This window comes from Maylandia zebra, linkage group LG3 (genome assembly GCF_041146795.1).
Source record: "Maylandia zebra isolate NMK-2024a linkage group LG3, Mzebra_GT3a, whole genome shotgun sequence".
NCBI lineage: Eukaryota > Metazoa > Chordata > Actinopteri > Cichliformes > Cichlidae > Maylandia > Maylandia zebra.
In genome coordinates this window covers 8,349,936-8,365,706 of record NC_135169.1, presented here as the reverse complement: position 1 = coordinate 8,365,706, position 15,771 = coordinate 8,349,936, and the positions used below count along the sequence as shown (strand labels likewise).

At 41.5% G+C, this 15,771-nt stretch overlaps 2 protein-coding genes and 2 long non-coding RNA genes across 8 annotated transcripts in view; 2 read left to right on the top strand and 2 right to left on the bottom strand.

Moving 5' to 3' along the window:
• The window catches only part of LOC112432630 (protein NLRC3-like), a 214,143-nt gene that overhangs the window by 36,473 nt on the left and 161,899 nt on the right, over nucleotides 1-15,771 (top strand). The gene's annotated exons all lie outside the window — the stretch shown is intronic.
• On the top strand, nucleotides 651-3,440 carry LOC143414026 (uncharacterized). Its single transcript, XM_076877638.1, has 4 exons — nucleotides 651-764; nucleotides 2,265-2,582; nucleotides 3,254-3,380; nucleotides 3,431-3,440. Exons 1-4 carry the CDS (start codon nucleotides 713-715, stop codon nucleotides 3,438-3,440), a joined length of 507 nt encoding a protein of 168 aa, XP_076733753.1. The 5' UTR covers nucleotides 651-712.
• Nucleotides 8,260-8,927, bottom strand: LOC112432633 (uncharacterized). Its single transcript, XR_003023137.2, has 3 exons — nucleotides 8,863-8,927; nucleotides 8,684-8,786; nucleotides 8,260-8,569 (listed from the first exon to the last, which is right to left on the bottom strand). It is a non-coding gene; the product is annotated as an uncharacterized LOC112432633 (long non-coding RNA).
• Nucleotides 9,012-11,935, bottom strand: LOC143416781 (uncharacterized). Of its 3 annotated transcripts, XR_013097042.1 has the most exons (11): nucleotides 11,843-11,935; nucleotides 11,636-11,687; nucleotides 11,459-11,536; nucleotides 11,076-11,240; nucleotides 10,863-10,982; nucleotides 10,740-10,787; nucleotides 10,577-10,660; nucleotides 10,402-10,467; nucleotides 9,294-9,354; nucleotides 9,146-9,196; nucleotides 9,012-9,056 (listed from the first exon to the last, which is right to left on the bottom strand). It is a non-coding gene; the product is annotated as an uncharacterized LOC143416781 (long non-coding RNA). The 3 variants fall into 3 exon arrangements; XR_013097040.1 differs by having other exon boundaries at nucleotides 11,459-11,687; XR_013097043.1 differs by lacking the exon at nucleotides 11,459-11,536.

The following is a 15,771-nucleotide window of genomic DNA, read 5'->3' as shown; positions in this document are numbered from 1 at the left end:
GACAGGCTGACATGTTTGCACATGAGGACGTCTGCTTCTACTGAGTCACTCACTTTCCTGGTTGTTGACTCAGTCGGCTCCTCTTTACCTGTTTAGTTCATCTGTGAACCATCAGGAAACTCTTTGGAACTTTACCTGATGTCCTGTGTCTCTCAGCTGTTACAAAATCACAGCACTCACCTGCTTTATATTTTTATCCTCAGGTTCCCAGCATGCCTCAGGGGTGGAGGTGTATGAGGGGGTGGAGTCTGTCCTGCTGCCCTGTCAGGTACAAGCTGATGTTACCATTGAGTCCACAGCAGCAGTGTGGGACCGTGAGGAGCTCAAGGACCCAACGGTCCACGTGCGTCTGCCGAGTGGTGACGATTTTAAAGATCAGAACATTCGTTACTTCAGTCGAACATCACTGAGAGCCGAGGCTCTGCAGACTGGAGACCTCAGCCTCACTCTGAGGAAGCCCACAGTCTCTGACAGTGGAAACTACACCTGCACATACCGCAAGCATGGACAAGATCGGAACAAGGCCTATGTAGACCTGAAGGTCACAGGTCAGTGCTGTCAGGTCAGATGCATGCTAATGGGAAGTTCTAAAAATCTGTTGGTTGATGTTCAGGTTGTTTGTTTTGTGTCGATCACAGAACTTCCTCCTCGTTCTGCAGTCTGGTTCAAAGTCCTCTCAGGTGTCCTGGTTCCTGTGGTTCTTCTGGCTGTTATGTTTGCTGCATGGCTGTCTTGTAGATACAAAACGTTAAAGAACAAAGAAGGTGAGTGTTTTATTGGACCATCTGATGAAATATCAGAACCTTGAAGGTAATCAGCAAAGTTTGATTTGGTGATTTGACAGCACCATAGCTGACGTCTCTGTCCTGAATGAGTTGTTAGTGATCTTTACATCACTGATGGTTACCACGAACTGTTAGATCCCAGTTATCCTGTACAAGACGTCTGGACCAACTCTTTGTTTGAAGGGCCAAAGTTTCTGGTATTATCATTATAGTGTGATATTATTCTGTTACCATATGTTACCTTATATATGTAATCAAAGTAGTTGAATTATGATAACAGCTGTAGGACATATATTATCCTTTAGTTTAGATGGTGTGATCAGTATGTAGTTTTAGTTTGCATTATACTTCTGACTTAAAAGAGTGTGAAAATCATTAGATCTATTGGATTGACCTGTATTACTCGACACTGTTGAATGTGTTACGCTGTTTCTTGACATTTCATACTGCTGAATCATGAAGAGAATGTTGTGTGCAGAGGACCTTGTGCCGATAATAGAAGAGACAGACCCCCACCTTACAGAGAGCAGAGAAACAAGGAGCCGAGGTCATAACTTAGTAAGAGAGAAAGAATGTGAATGTTTAGGCTTTTACGACTAGGTGGGGGCCGCTAGAGGCTATAAGAAGCTGAGCAACCTGTCACCATTTTGAGACATGCTGTGACCCTCTGCAGGCATGTCTCCCCATCATGATGGTTCTAATGCTCATAAGTGTTGAATTGTATGGAAATAAATGATTGTTGATTGAGCATTTATACACCGAGTACTGTCCTTCCTTCAGCCCAAAGATTCAAAGGATTGGGAGATTTCAACAATAGGCTAACAGAAAGTAACTAAAGCTGGTAGTGAGGAGACGCACTGAGCTCTAAGTGCCTGCAGGAGTGTCCATCCTGCTATCCACTGATGATGCAACTGACTGATAACATAACAGTTAGGTGCAATCAATAACCACACCTGTTAGTTTCAGCTCTCCTCTGATGATCCTTCTCTTGGTAAGATGGATTAGTCTTATAATAGTTAAAGAAAAAAGGCCCCATGGATAGAAAAAGCTGTGACAACCATTGAAGAAGCTCATCTCCAGGCTGGAAGCAGGACTTCAGAAAACACAGAGTAACATCAGGACAGCAGGTCCATGTCTTACCCTGTCCATGGTTTACTGTAAGTGCAGTCAGATGTGTGATGAGTGTTACAGAAACACTGTGTCCACCTCTCCCTCGAGCTTTTACACTCTTCACAGCTTTGACTGGAGTGAAACCATGAGACGCAGAAAGCTTTGACTCTGTGGTATCTGGCAGACACGTTCAGTTCAGCTCTGCTGCTGATTGGACACCAAACGCAGCACAGTCGCTTCATGGAGCAAAGGAACACGTTTCAGACTGGAACCAGTCCAACATGTTTTACTGCAAACATTTCACTTCATCCTGTCAAAGGAAGTGTGCTGATGCTGTGCAGCTCATGTTGTGCTTGGTTGTTCTTTCAGTTCGTGAGGTGGAGGTGGGTTCAGGTGTGACGTCTGCCAAGCTGCCCTGCAAAGCCACAGTTCACCTGTCTCAGGTAAATAAAGTCGTGTGGAAGGACAGAGATGGCAGGATAGTCCACGTGTATCAGGAAGACTCTGAAAAACAGCACAGACGTTACAGGAGCCGAACAGAAATGATTGAAGACCCGCTGAAGACTGGAGACCTCAATCTGACCCTGACATACCCCACACACACAGACAGGGACACCTACACCTGCACCGCCTACAGCAGGGAGGGAAAAGTCCTGATGGAGAAAAAAGTGGAGCTGAAAGTCGAAGGTCAGTGCAGCAGATGATCCTTATTCACAGTTTGTGTTTGATAAGTCAGTGGTTTGTAATGACTGAAGTAGTTTGTGGGAGAGAAACTGGTAAATGTCAGCAGTTAAAGCATCAACCAGGCTCAAAGATAAGTTTGTGGGAAACTGTAAATTTGATTCATTTTTGTAGTGGTTCAGATATTGTGAGGACGTTCATGAGATGAGATGAGTGTAAGAGAATCAGACATAAGACTTCAGAGCTCTGACTCTATCAGCCCGGCTATAGTGTTGCAAAAACAAACCCTGAGCTCGTTCCCAATGTCCTAAAATGAGACGAGTGATGGAAACCTTTACAACAGCAGCAGGTGTCTGCAGAGAGGCGTGTGAGCCGGAAACATCCTGGTCTCAGTGTTGCATACAGATTTCCCTAAATGCTTCTTCCAAAGCTGGATAGATGCTGTCTCTCCTCATCAGAATCTCAGAGACCCACATGAGTCTACACACCACTCAGACAGCCAATGGTTTAAGGATGATGCTGGGCTATGAACAGGCTGTAGACGCTTTATGTTGATTCAGCTTTTATGAATCAACATAAAAACTGGGGGATTAAGTAAAAACATAAAGTCCACGACTGGTGTGTCATCAATAACAAGTAAAATGTTAACATGCTCACGTTGTTTGTTGTCCTCTCAGAGTGTCAGGTGGAGGAGGAGGAGGGGGCGGAGTCCATCTGTCTTCCCTTTCAAACCACAGAAAACCTGCCTGACGACAGTGAAGTGGTGTGGAAATGTTATGAACCAGAATACATGAAGGTCCACGTGTATGAGAACGGCTCTGACCGGCCCGACAAACAGGACGACCATTACAAAGGTCGCACTGAGATGAATGAAGACGCTCTGAGGTCTGGAGACCTCAGTCTGACCCTGAGACACCTCAAAGTGGGAGATGCTGGGAGATACGGATGTGAGGTCAACAGCAAGGAGGCCTGGAGATACAAGAGGGTGTGGCTCACAGTCAAAGGTTAGTTAGTTCATTCATGTTTGTGTGTGTGTGTGTGTGTGTGTGAGGAGTGACTCTTCTGTTTCCTCTGCAGGGAAAAATCAGGCCGAGAAATAAGCAGAGGCCATCAGGATCAGCTCCACTGATCCGTCTGCTCTGATCACTGATCAATCAGTTTGATGTGTTTATTTGATTATTGATCAGTGAAGGACATCAGTGAACAGATGGTGCTGAAGATGCTGTCAGCTGATACTGAGGCCTGTTGAGTCCTGTGTGTTCTCAGTATGATCACACAGCTAATGTATAAACTCCTACAAACCTGTGTTCTTGGAAAGTGCACTGTTGGCTGTTTCTGTAAGTCTGACCAAATATAAGGTGTGTCAGTGTCATGTGCATGTGGAGTAACCGTTAACAACACTGTGTGTATCTGTGGATGTTTGTGGCTCGGCTGCAGGGGAGGGGAGGGGCACGGGAAGCTGAGATCCATCACTGACCACACCTTTTTAGGAGCAGTGGGTGGAGCTTGCTGGACACAGCTGTGTGCAAGGGCGTAGATTTCGTTTTGGCATTGGTGGGGACGAATGATTCAGTTTTTTTTCCTTTTTGTCTTTGCTTCTTGATAAAAAGGAGAAATGTACTTGCCTACATATGCTATTCTACATGCTTTTAAACCATTTAAAATTACAATTGATAGTTTTATATGTGAGTTATATAATGCTAAATTACAATTAAACAAATGACTAAGTAGTTTAGACTTTAGTTTACTTCAGTCATATTCAATATAAATCAGGTATCATACAAAAATAAAAATAACTTCAAATTCAGCAGGGCTGGACTGGCACAAAATATGGGCATTTTGACTAGTGACCGGCCCACCATGGTATTACAGGAAAAGTCAAAAATCCTTTAAAGCCTTTATAATTAAACTTAAACCTACACCACCTTCCCTATTCTGGTATTCTAAACAGTAGCACACAGAAACAGTTCAGAACTTCCCTTCAACTCATTCCTGTCACCTGAAAGGTAAACCTGTTTCTCCATCACCTCCTGTTCAGCTCTGATGATTCAGTAAGGACATCTCCTGGTTTCATCTTCATGTTTCCCTCTCACCACATATCCAAACCGACATCATGACCAGCAGCTTTACAGCTGTGGCTCCAGCAAACATCAGCTGATACTAGAAATTAATATTAAATACATTCTAACAACAGCTGATCAAGCTTAAACGTGCTGCTGTTGTTTAATTCGACCTCCGCTGGTTTCCTCTTTCTGGCGCAGAGAGAAAAGCCGATCAGCTGATCATTGATCAGTTTCATGATTGAATTAGCAACTTTCTAGCTGAAGTAGTACGGCACAAATCCCGTTCCTTTTCACCTTAACTTTAAAGTTTGACCTCCTCGGCTGTAATTGGTCCAGCCCAGAGTCGATCATGACCAACTGGCCAATCCACCACCACTCATTTATACCGTTAAAAAAAGAAAAGGAAGAAAACCCCATCGGCCAATAAAAACGAAAAATCACGAGCAGCCCACTGGGCAAATGCCCGGTATGCCCGATGGCCAGTCCAGCCCTGAAATACAGTCATGACAATAAACGAATATGAGTTCAAAGACTTAACAACATTACTTCAGTTGCATTACACCAACATAAAAAAACAGCTTTTACCAGTTGCGTCAGATATCTAAAGCAAAGCCGTTCCTTCCTTTAAAGGACCTTGAAAAGCTTATCCACGCATTTATTACATCCAGTGTGCTGCCCCTTTAAGGCAGGCATGATCATTTGGGTGTGTGTTTTTTGTACCAGCAGACTTGCCGTAGTACCTCACCAGTGAAAAACAGTCCTATAGCCAAACTGTTGTCTGTTCCACTTTTTGTTCACTTTTTCTTGCTGAGCCTGAGAGAGCACATGCCTGTAAGTAGTTGCTATCTGTTTTGTAAGCTTTCCCGCGATAGTTTTGTGTAGCAGTTTAGAGGTTTGTGTGGAAAACTTTCTTTTGTGAGGTAAAACGGCCGCGATGCTAACACGTTAGCCCGTCTATGGGATTTCCCATGTAATGTTAGCATTAAGCTAATCGCTAAATGCGTGGGCCTAATAACCAGTGAAAGGGTTTGGATAAGTTTGTGTTTGTGTTATATACATTGTAGTGCATGGCTTAATGTTTGATGTTGTAAAGAAAATGCAATTACAGCAGAAATGTAATATTTTATTTTTGTTTCTGTACCAGTTTTACAGTGCTTCAACAGTAAACATCTAAAACGTATCCGCTGACTCCTGGATGTTTATTGTGGACCTGTTAGCTATCTGCCAAGCTAGAAACCAGCTTCACACCCTAGTGAGGGCAGAATATCCAGATTGGACGACTGTAACTCCCTCTACTCGGGCCTCCAACACTCTTCTCTTTGCCGGCTCCAGTTAATTCAAAATGCAGCTGCGCATCTTTTAACCAAGAGCACCTGGCTGCAGCCACTGTGGAGCTCCACAGTAACCGGAACACTCTGGGTTTGTTCAAAAAAATTCACCATCCCCTAAATTGTTCGTGGCCAAAAGTGTACAGTGGTCCCTCGCTATAACGCGGCGCACCTTCCGCGACACTTGCTGTTTCGCTGATTTATTTATTTGTTTTACAGTACATCGTGTTGTGCGTTCTGATTGCTGTAGACCATTGTCAATCAATCTAGTCCAGTGTCTCCTGTACAGGAGCGGTCCCTAATAGGCCCACGGACGGGTCCCGGTCCGTGAGTCCTTTGGTACCGTTCTGCGATAGTTGATCCTCCGATGTGAAATGTATGGTTGTAGTTGTGTGTCTTATTTTGAAAGAACTATTTACGCGTTACCATAGCGACCAGAGAGCATTAAGAAGCAGAGAGGAGGATGTCACTGTCATTGTTGTTGGCGCACAGCTCAAGTCACGTTTATTATTATATTTACAAAATACCACACTTTCTTTTTTTAATTCTTTTGTTGTATTTATCCGCGACACCTTAAAGGTCGTTCCCTGAAAATATTGTCTGACATTAAAGTGGTCTGTGGTGCAAAAAGGTTCGGGACTCCTGCTGTACAGTACAGAATGCGTTTAGCTTGTCGAATTTACATATATCTTCGCTAGCAGTGTAACTCTGAAGTGCTGTACTGTATGTTTGTAAGTTTTCTCCCAAACAAACACAACAATGCCGACGAAACGTTTTGCACCCTCAAATGCACCTTTAGGTTTCATTCCATGATACTGGACTTATGTTTCTACGAAGGTTTGAACTCTATGAGTGTTTAAACAAAAGAGAAAAGTGTGAAAATGTTTATGCCTGTCTGAGAAAAGTGTATAAAGCATGTAGTGAGGGGTTTTACAGTCTTAACATCTGTAATAATTGTAAAAAATAAAGTTGGCTACTTCATGGATTTCACCTACCGCGGGTTATTTTTAGAACGTAACACCAGCGATAAACGAGGGACTGCTGTATTATTAATAGTAGAGTCTGGGACATCTAATTGATTAACATCAACATTGATTATTATGCACTATTATTTTTGTTCAAGGAGAGCAAAAAATATAAAACTCTCTCAGCTTGTTTGTTGCCAAAAATGGCCACTTTTTGTGTATGTTCACAAAATGCTATAAAATGTAGATTTCTTAAAACATTTTTCTACTTTTACCGACGTGACTCTTTAAAATAGCACCAGTCCTTTTCATCAAAATCAAAATTGTATCTAAATTTTTTACTCTTTATAGCCAGTTAGGTTATATATTACCATTAACTTTTCAGATAAAACGGTGATAAAGTCCTAATGTTTTCATGAAACTTCCTTTTTTTCCCCATCTGAGCATCGGGGAAAAGGCTGTCTTGCAATTGTTGAGGTCACTAGTGTGTGCCCCATTTCTTCCAGGATCACTCTCTTTATAGGTTTTAGTGGACTCCTAGTACTGCGACGTGGTTTCATGGTACAAAGGGATTGTATTCCAAGATCTGGGAGACTGTAGAAATGAGCAGTGATGCCCTTCCTACCATCTTTCCAGAAAAGTGATCTGGAAGCTGTTAGGCTGACTTACAGCAGCAGCACTTTCTGCACCTGCAGAAACTCCAGGACACATTTACTAACGGTGTTTGTTGCTGTATGTGCAGCTTTGAATTTTTTAATAATATATATTTTGTTAATATTTCGGCTATGGTGTCTTGTTATGAAATGTACAAGAGTAAAAGTGTTTTTAGCAGGTGCTTCAAAGCTAAGTTTTACTGGGAAACTCAAAGCTCAATAGTCTGTATCAACAGAGATTCACTGCAGCCTGTGTAATATTTATTCTACTCTGCCACACAAATATGTATTTGCAAGATAATGTCATGCACAACACACAACTATTAGATCCTTAAGATCAAACCCGTGTCATTGTTTTGGTCCACTGCAGTGCAGTAGTCAAAAAAAAGAATAAGTGAAGTGTCCACAGATGGCCAGGATAGAGCCCAGAGTGTTAATGTTTAAAATGTATAAAAATATTATTGATTACAATTCTTTACTGTTAATATCAACAATAAGCTTTTTATTTTGAAAATACAAGTTTAAAAAAATGCTGTTACATTTACATTTAATGCTGTTACACTGTAATCCTTTATTATAAGTATGGACACAGAATCAAGTGAACAACATTTTGAAATAAGTTTAATTGGAATTTTGTACTATGCAAAAAACAAAACAAAAAACAACAACGACATATTAAACAAACAAACACAGCCAGTGCCTTCATTTGTCCATTACATGTCAGACATAGCACTGACCCTTAGCCCCTGCTCATCAGCACATGCTTTCAAAAAGAGCTCCATGTCCTTTGCAAACTGAAAAACAAAGAGGAACAAGTCCCTTGCTCCAGTGTCTTCTTCCTCTGACATGTCTCTTAAGACCCTCTGCTGGTCCCCTTGATTTAAGGACAGATATTTTGGCATTGTTACGTGTCCACGGAAAAGTGCCTTATTTTGGACAACCCCACTGCACAGCAGGACGCAGATCTTCAACAACTGCTGGCTCCTGTGTCAGGCAAACGGGGATGAAAACATAGTTATTTCTCTGTTGCACAACAGTTTTTTAACAGTTATTCAAATGTCACTAACCATGTAATTACTGTTTAAAGTGAATACTGACCTGACTGACTTCCTGGAACTTTTTCAGTCTGACAATGGGCACGTGTTGTCCTGCAAGCACAGCTTTGGCTTCCTCTCTCCAGTGTGCAAATAGCTTGCCAGAGCTTAACAGAAATTGTTGATATTGTTAAGGTGTGTAAACTTTGACACAACATAAAACAGAAGTCAAAATATAAATACCTCCTGAGATCAAAGTTCTCCATCAACAGCAAGCACCACCATTTACACAAGTAGGGCATGTCTGACTGTAAAATATTAATATGAAACATATTTAACAACTTTCAAAAGATTCAAGACTCCATTGCTGTGAAAGTAAATAGAATACTTACTACAATATAGTCAAATCAAGCATCCAGTGCCACGTACAGAGCAGACTATTTGGAAGAAAAAATAAAAATGTCCTTTTTTTTAGAAGCTTAAATTAGCTTCTGTATGAATCTCAAGAAGAGAAGAGAAAAATTACCATCAGCATGAAGATCCCACAGTCAACTCCATAGTCTTGGCTTGGAAAACCCTGTATTACATTGAAAATAAAGGCTCGTTAATAAAATCCCTTAAAAGAAGACTAGTGTAATTCATATCATTCACCATACACTTAAACTAGCACATACCTTCAAGTCAAAGCTCTTTTTTTCTGACCACTGCCCGGGAATGATCTTCACTGCAAGATTCCTTTTTTTAAAGACAGTTACATTCACAAGTTAACAGATGTCATCATGATGGGTGTGAAATGTTTATTGCTAATAGCACCAACTGTAACTACAGGCCTTAGGAACACGACCTCAACAAAACAGCATAACAAAATGAAAAAGTACAGTCACATGCTCACAGTTGGTCAAAATAAAGCATTTACAGCTTTAAGTTAAGGTTGGCATATTTTATAAACTCATTTTTAATGGTCTTTTATGTTAAACTAGAACATTTGAAGACCCTATTTATGTCTGAAAGTCATCTAAAGACAGCATCACTGACTTGATCATAATGTGAAGATGAGAATAAAATGTTGAAGCATCATGCTGATATATCCATCCATCCATCCATTCGCTTCCGCTTATCCTTTTCAGGGGCGCTGGAGCGTATCCCAGCTGTCATAGGGCGACAGACTGGACAGGTCGCCAGTCTGTCGCAGGGCCAACACACAGGGACAGACAACCATTCACACTCACATTCACTCGCACATTCACACCTAGTGGCAATTTGGATTATCCAATTAACCTATCCCCACAAGCTGCATGTCTTTGGACGGTGGGAGGAAGCCGGAGTACCCGGAGAGAACCCACGCAAACACGGGGAGAACATGCAAACTCCACACAGAAACTTGCTGATATAGTTTATAAAAAAAGCATGTGAGTGTACTGTATGTGTGAACACTCAAGATCAGCAGAACATGATCTGGGATGCACTTAACCTGGAACACTGAACAGGTTCCTGAAAACTCCGGAACAAACCAAAAATGCTTATAAAGATGTGACCTCAAAAGTGAAACATATTGTTGGCCACCAAATCCTGCCTTGGTGTTTATTGGGTCAAGAAAGAGGATTTCTCTTTGAGGTGGCTTCAGTACCTAAAAGACAGTTAGCCATGACTTCAAACCTGAAAACAATGTCATTGCAAGCGATCACAATCAAAGACTTTTGAAACTGCGTCATAAAAGCTTGAATACATCTCAGACACATAGCAAAATTCTAACAGTTTGTATGTGTAAAAAACAAGACTTACACACAACTGGAAATGACCAGGTGTCCAGAGAGGGAGAACTATGATGTCCATCCTCTGAGCATCAGTCTGAAACAGAATTGTATTTTTAAGTATCCTGTATATGAACTCTCACCAAAGTTATAAAAAAAAATCATTTGGATTACTTGCTTGTTTCTTTAAAGGACGGTACACTTACAGGAAAGGACTGCAATGGATCACAGCCATAGGGTGCAAGCCAAGTCCGGGTGACATACAGATTTTCTATGTAAATGCTTATCCCCTAGAATGTAAACAAAAACATTTAAAACAACAACTCTCTAAATTAAAGCTTGACAATCATCATATACAACATACAGTACCTTTGACTGGACAATTTTAGTGATAAGCTCAAAACAGCCATTTCCAATCTGAAACAGAAAAAATCATGAAAAAAAATGAATGTACACTTTATTATTTCATATTCATAGAAAAAAAATACTTACAGTCGATTCCATTTGTTTGTTTAAACCCAGTGTCCAAAAATCTGCCCGCATGAGGCATCCAGAAGACGTTTCAACAATCAGCTCATCTTTGGGTCTGCTGATGTCCAGAACATAGTTGAGCTAAAAAAACAGAGAGGTGTCATAGACTGTGGATGACCAAATCAGATAAGCACTAAAAGTTGCACTTTGCAACATCTGAAAACTTTAACATACAAGCTGTTGTTGGCCAGGGTGCGGTACAAAACACCATGATGAACGGCTGGCCAAAATGTTCTCAGGCTTTGTCAGAGTTCGCACGGTGGTCCACACAGGTCAGGAAAAGTTGCATCTGTTGAGACCTTCTATTGGCTTTCTTGTTGTCAACTCTTTCCTGAGGTCCTATAGGGATTTTAACAGGTTTCAGACAAAACACTACATAGAATGCACATTAAATGCATACAAATGCAAGAAAAATAAGCACTATCTATAGAAGGAAATTCATTTGAAACAGCATGTAACAAATTCGTTTATGAGCCATCAACTACAACAAGATAATGAATGCAAGATTATTATTTCACCTATATATGACAATCACTATTCAAAATAAGAAATTTTACCAGTGTCACCAGACATTGAAGGTGCTGGGTTCAACACCGTTTCAGTGATTTCTCTGGGTTTATTGCACACCTGTGGGGCTAGGTACACAAAGAAAAGAATATACACACACAGATAGGAACAAACCTAACATGTAAACAATGGTAGCGTTCTGGTCATGAGACAATGCATGTACTTACCTACGACAGCTTGACCCAGTGCCGACAATGAGATATTGATCTGTGTGTTTCTCTGCCATGGAGCACGATGAAAAAACATTAAAACAAGAAGGAATGTTGTTGTAACGCAAAAAAAGTGGCAACATGATCATTGTACGAAAACTAGATGATTCCTAGAATTATGAAATCACTAACGGCAAATTTATTTAAGAAAGACTCTGTCCCAACCTTTGCGATCAACTTGCAAGACTTCCACGGTATCCATGCGTGTTTACGGCTACTGTGGAGGTCACGTGTTTCTGGTTATTGTGGAGGTCACGTGTTTCCGGTTAGTGTGGAGGTCACGTGTATCCGGTTACTGTGGAGCTCCACAGTGGCTGCAGCCAGACCCTTCTCCTTTTAACAGGTACGAGAATCCATGAACACATAACTCCAATTTTAGCCAAACTACATTGGCTCCCTGTTAAATATCGTATAGATTTTAATATTCTTTTGTTCACTTTTAATATTCTGAATAATTTAGCGCCCAGCTATCTCTCTGAACTACTCCACTTATACAATCCCAACAGAGCACTTAGATCGTCCAATCACAGGCTCCTAGCACAACCTAGGACTCGAATGAAGTCGAGAGGTTACCGGGCCTTTGCATCCGTGGCACCCAGACTCTGGAATAACCTCCCTGTTTATATTCGTACAGCCGAGTCTATCCAGTCTTTTAAATCACGTCTTAAAACTTATTTTTTTACTTTGGCTTTTGATTCTGTCTAGTTGGCTGTTTTAGCTTGTTGTGTTGTTACCTATTGTTTGTTGTCCTCTTATTGTTTTTTTTAACTGTCTCATGCTTTTACTGACTGTGAAGCACTATGGTCAACACTGTTGTTTTAATATGTGCTATATAAATAAATTTTGATTTGATTTGAACATCTCTGATACATTAGCACTGAATGACCTGGTGGTTTATGTCCATCTAAGATTACCACAAAGTAAAAGATCTGTCAGCAAAATTATGCAATATTTTAGCCACACTATTGCCCCGATCAGATCAATGAGTTGGGATTTTCTATTCTAAGCATGAGCTACTGTTACAGCAACAGACATTAATACTACTGGTGTCCCACACAACAACTCAATGTCCACTATGTGAAGGAGCCAAACACAGGCCTGCTCTTCTCGTTAACTGAGATAAACTGCTGGCATATTGGTTTTCCATCTATACTGTCCAGTCTCTCCTGGTGGACACACAGCAGCATTGTTTAATCTCATTCGAGTCATTGTTGACCTTAGCCATGTTTTTAGTCTTCTGAGAGCACTGAAGCTTCTTTCAGCCTCAACTGAGGATACTGGGATGACTAAAAGCAGCCTGATAATTGCCATGATAATAAATACTAGTTAATCTACAGCACCACATCATCAGTCAGTCACCTGTGAGCTCGCCTCTTCACCTCCGAGCTACAACATGGCAGAGCTGCCTCTGTCACCTGATCAATAACAGTGAGGCACTCCACATACATGCAGTCACACATGTGCTTCAAATACAACAATGAACCACCAGGTCATCATCCAGTTTCACCTGTGACCTTGTGTCACCATTGCTCTCTGAGCTTTGTGTTGGTTCTTCACCTGACAAATAGGACATACATGACAATAAGAATAAAATGTGGAGCTGCTTCAGTGTTTCTGTCACTTTGTGCAGATCTTGACTCGTCAGTAATGTTTGTAGGCTGAGTGCGTTTTTACAACAATTTGTGCAAACTGCACTACAAGGTGGAATATTTGCAAAATCATGACTACCTCATGATATTTTGTCTCAAAAATTAACCCTATGAATATATCAGTGCCATTAGGATGAAATTATTGTGTCACCAACATTTTAATGTTAGACATATAATTCTAACAGCCTCTGTAAACTAATATCCGGGCTGCTCGAGGCTCCGTTTCCTCTGACAGTTTCAATCAAAATTAGAAATGCTGCTCTGAGACTGAGAGAACTAACAGTGCTGCCTGTTGTGCAGTTAGCTTCCCAAACACGTTATTCATGGTTACATACAGTTTTAGACTGATGTGGGCCAAAGCCTAGCATAGCCTGTAACGTTACTATGACGGACACATTTTATGAGTGAGCTTGAGTTTGTGACTTACAGGTTTCTTTCAAAAATACTTTCTTATATCCAGGTTCTTTCTCTTTGCTGCCGTCCTCCTCTCCTCCTCACAGCGCACGCTTGCCGCTGCTAAAACTAAACAGAGCTCCCTGAAAGGCTCAGCCAATCACATTGGCCATATTTGTCACATGACGTAGCACTCCAGTAAAGAATGTAATTTAACTCTTTCTGCACCGCTGGGAGATCGTTTTTTTTCTTTCTATCGGGTTGTTTTTCTTTACTCGAACAGATCAAATTATTGGTGGGGACACGTCCCTTCCGTCCGTGCCAAATCTGCGCCCTTGGCTGTGTGAGTGAAAATGTCTCAGAGCAAAATAAAAATGAGTTTGTCAGGAAACCTGTTCAGTCATCAGGTGTTTGTGTCACAGTGTCTGATGTAACAGCTGCCAAATACAAGACGTCGTTTTCTCTTTGTCCAGCTCAGGGTTAAGTGGGGGAGGCTGTCATAGGGGAAAAGGTGGGGCACCCCCATTATTGCCACCCACAGACTACGTCCACATACACAAAAAGAATCATTCCCAGCTGTGTTTCATATCTGCACTTGTGGAGATTCAAAGGTTCAAATACAGAACTGCAGACTGGTGGCTGCTGTCAAATACAGCTGACACCAACATGATGAGTTCACCTCGTGCCCACTAGAGGCCAGCAAAGTGAACCACAGAGGGACCCAAACACTCGAGCGTCCCACTGAGAGAAGCAGAACTCAGTTTGCTGTGTTTCACAGGTGTTCCTGAACGCATCACTGTGACCTTGAAGAAAAGCTGAAACTCTTTTCCTGAGAGGATTTCTGCAGCTGACGAGCATCAGATAATGAACGAACACAGATCCAAACATGAGTTTGATGTCTTTGAGTCTGTCCTGTCTGTGGATCATGGCACTGAAAGAATGTGATGATCTCATAAATGAAACAAAATCTCAAGACGACTGAGAAAAAACATCAAATGTTTAAACTGAGAAAATATTAAAAAAGGCTGATTTGAACCTGCTGGCAGCAAAAGGCAAACATGACAACAAACTCCATGTTTTATATGAATAAAAATAAAGAGCTGCAGAAACATCATCTGGCATCGCGTCAGCAACATGACGGGTATAAAAACAGAGGCTCACCAGGCTGCAAACAAACACTGAAAATCTTTAGAGCAATTCCAGATCAGTTCCTCAAACTAAATCACTTCAAATTCATCAGCACATCAGAACATCTGGCATATCTAAGCAGGCATGTGGGGGTGGGAGGGGCTTGAGCGCTTCTTTATGGGTCCCACCAGTGGCCTTTTCTTGAGGGTTTTTTCTTTTCATGTGTGTGTGGAGTCCTGTCTGTGCCCCTCAACAATAATATTTAACTATTAATCACAATTTGTTAAATAAAATGAGCTGGCTCGCAGCAGTCACATGACTACCATTAACCAATGATCGCTCTTAACGGCAGAGCGCACTGGTTACGAGGTGGGAACGAGCTCACAAAGAGCCACATGGGTGCTGTAGGACAAACTGGGAGACAGACTGATGCAAAGGAAACCAGTAAGCAGGTGAACAGCGCACACTGTAGCCTGTAACACACAGCAGTGTCAGCTTATTATGGACACGTTCAGCTGTTTTGTGGCAACTGATGAATTGAAACAGACGAGCGTGCTGTGTGTGCAACAGTGCGACAAACATCACCTGTGTGATGCTCGTCAGCTGCCAGCTCACTGGGTACAGCAGGCAGGGGTCTGTAGGTTTGCGCCCCTTCAAACGTCTCTGCACGGCCCTGCCTCTGAGGAGCAACTGCACAACAGCTCCATCACATCCCAGTGTGCTCTGATAAGCTCCTTTTTTTAACCTTTTATTGTTTTATGTAAAGCACTTTGGTATGCCCAAGGCTTTTAAACGTGCTCTATAAATAAAGATTGTTGTTGTTGTTGTTGTCTGTGCACCATTTTAGGGAACATCTTTAGTTTCACAGTAAGCTGCAGGGCTCTGTTTCTATAATGTTGTTCTATCATCACTTTATTATGGATC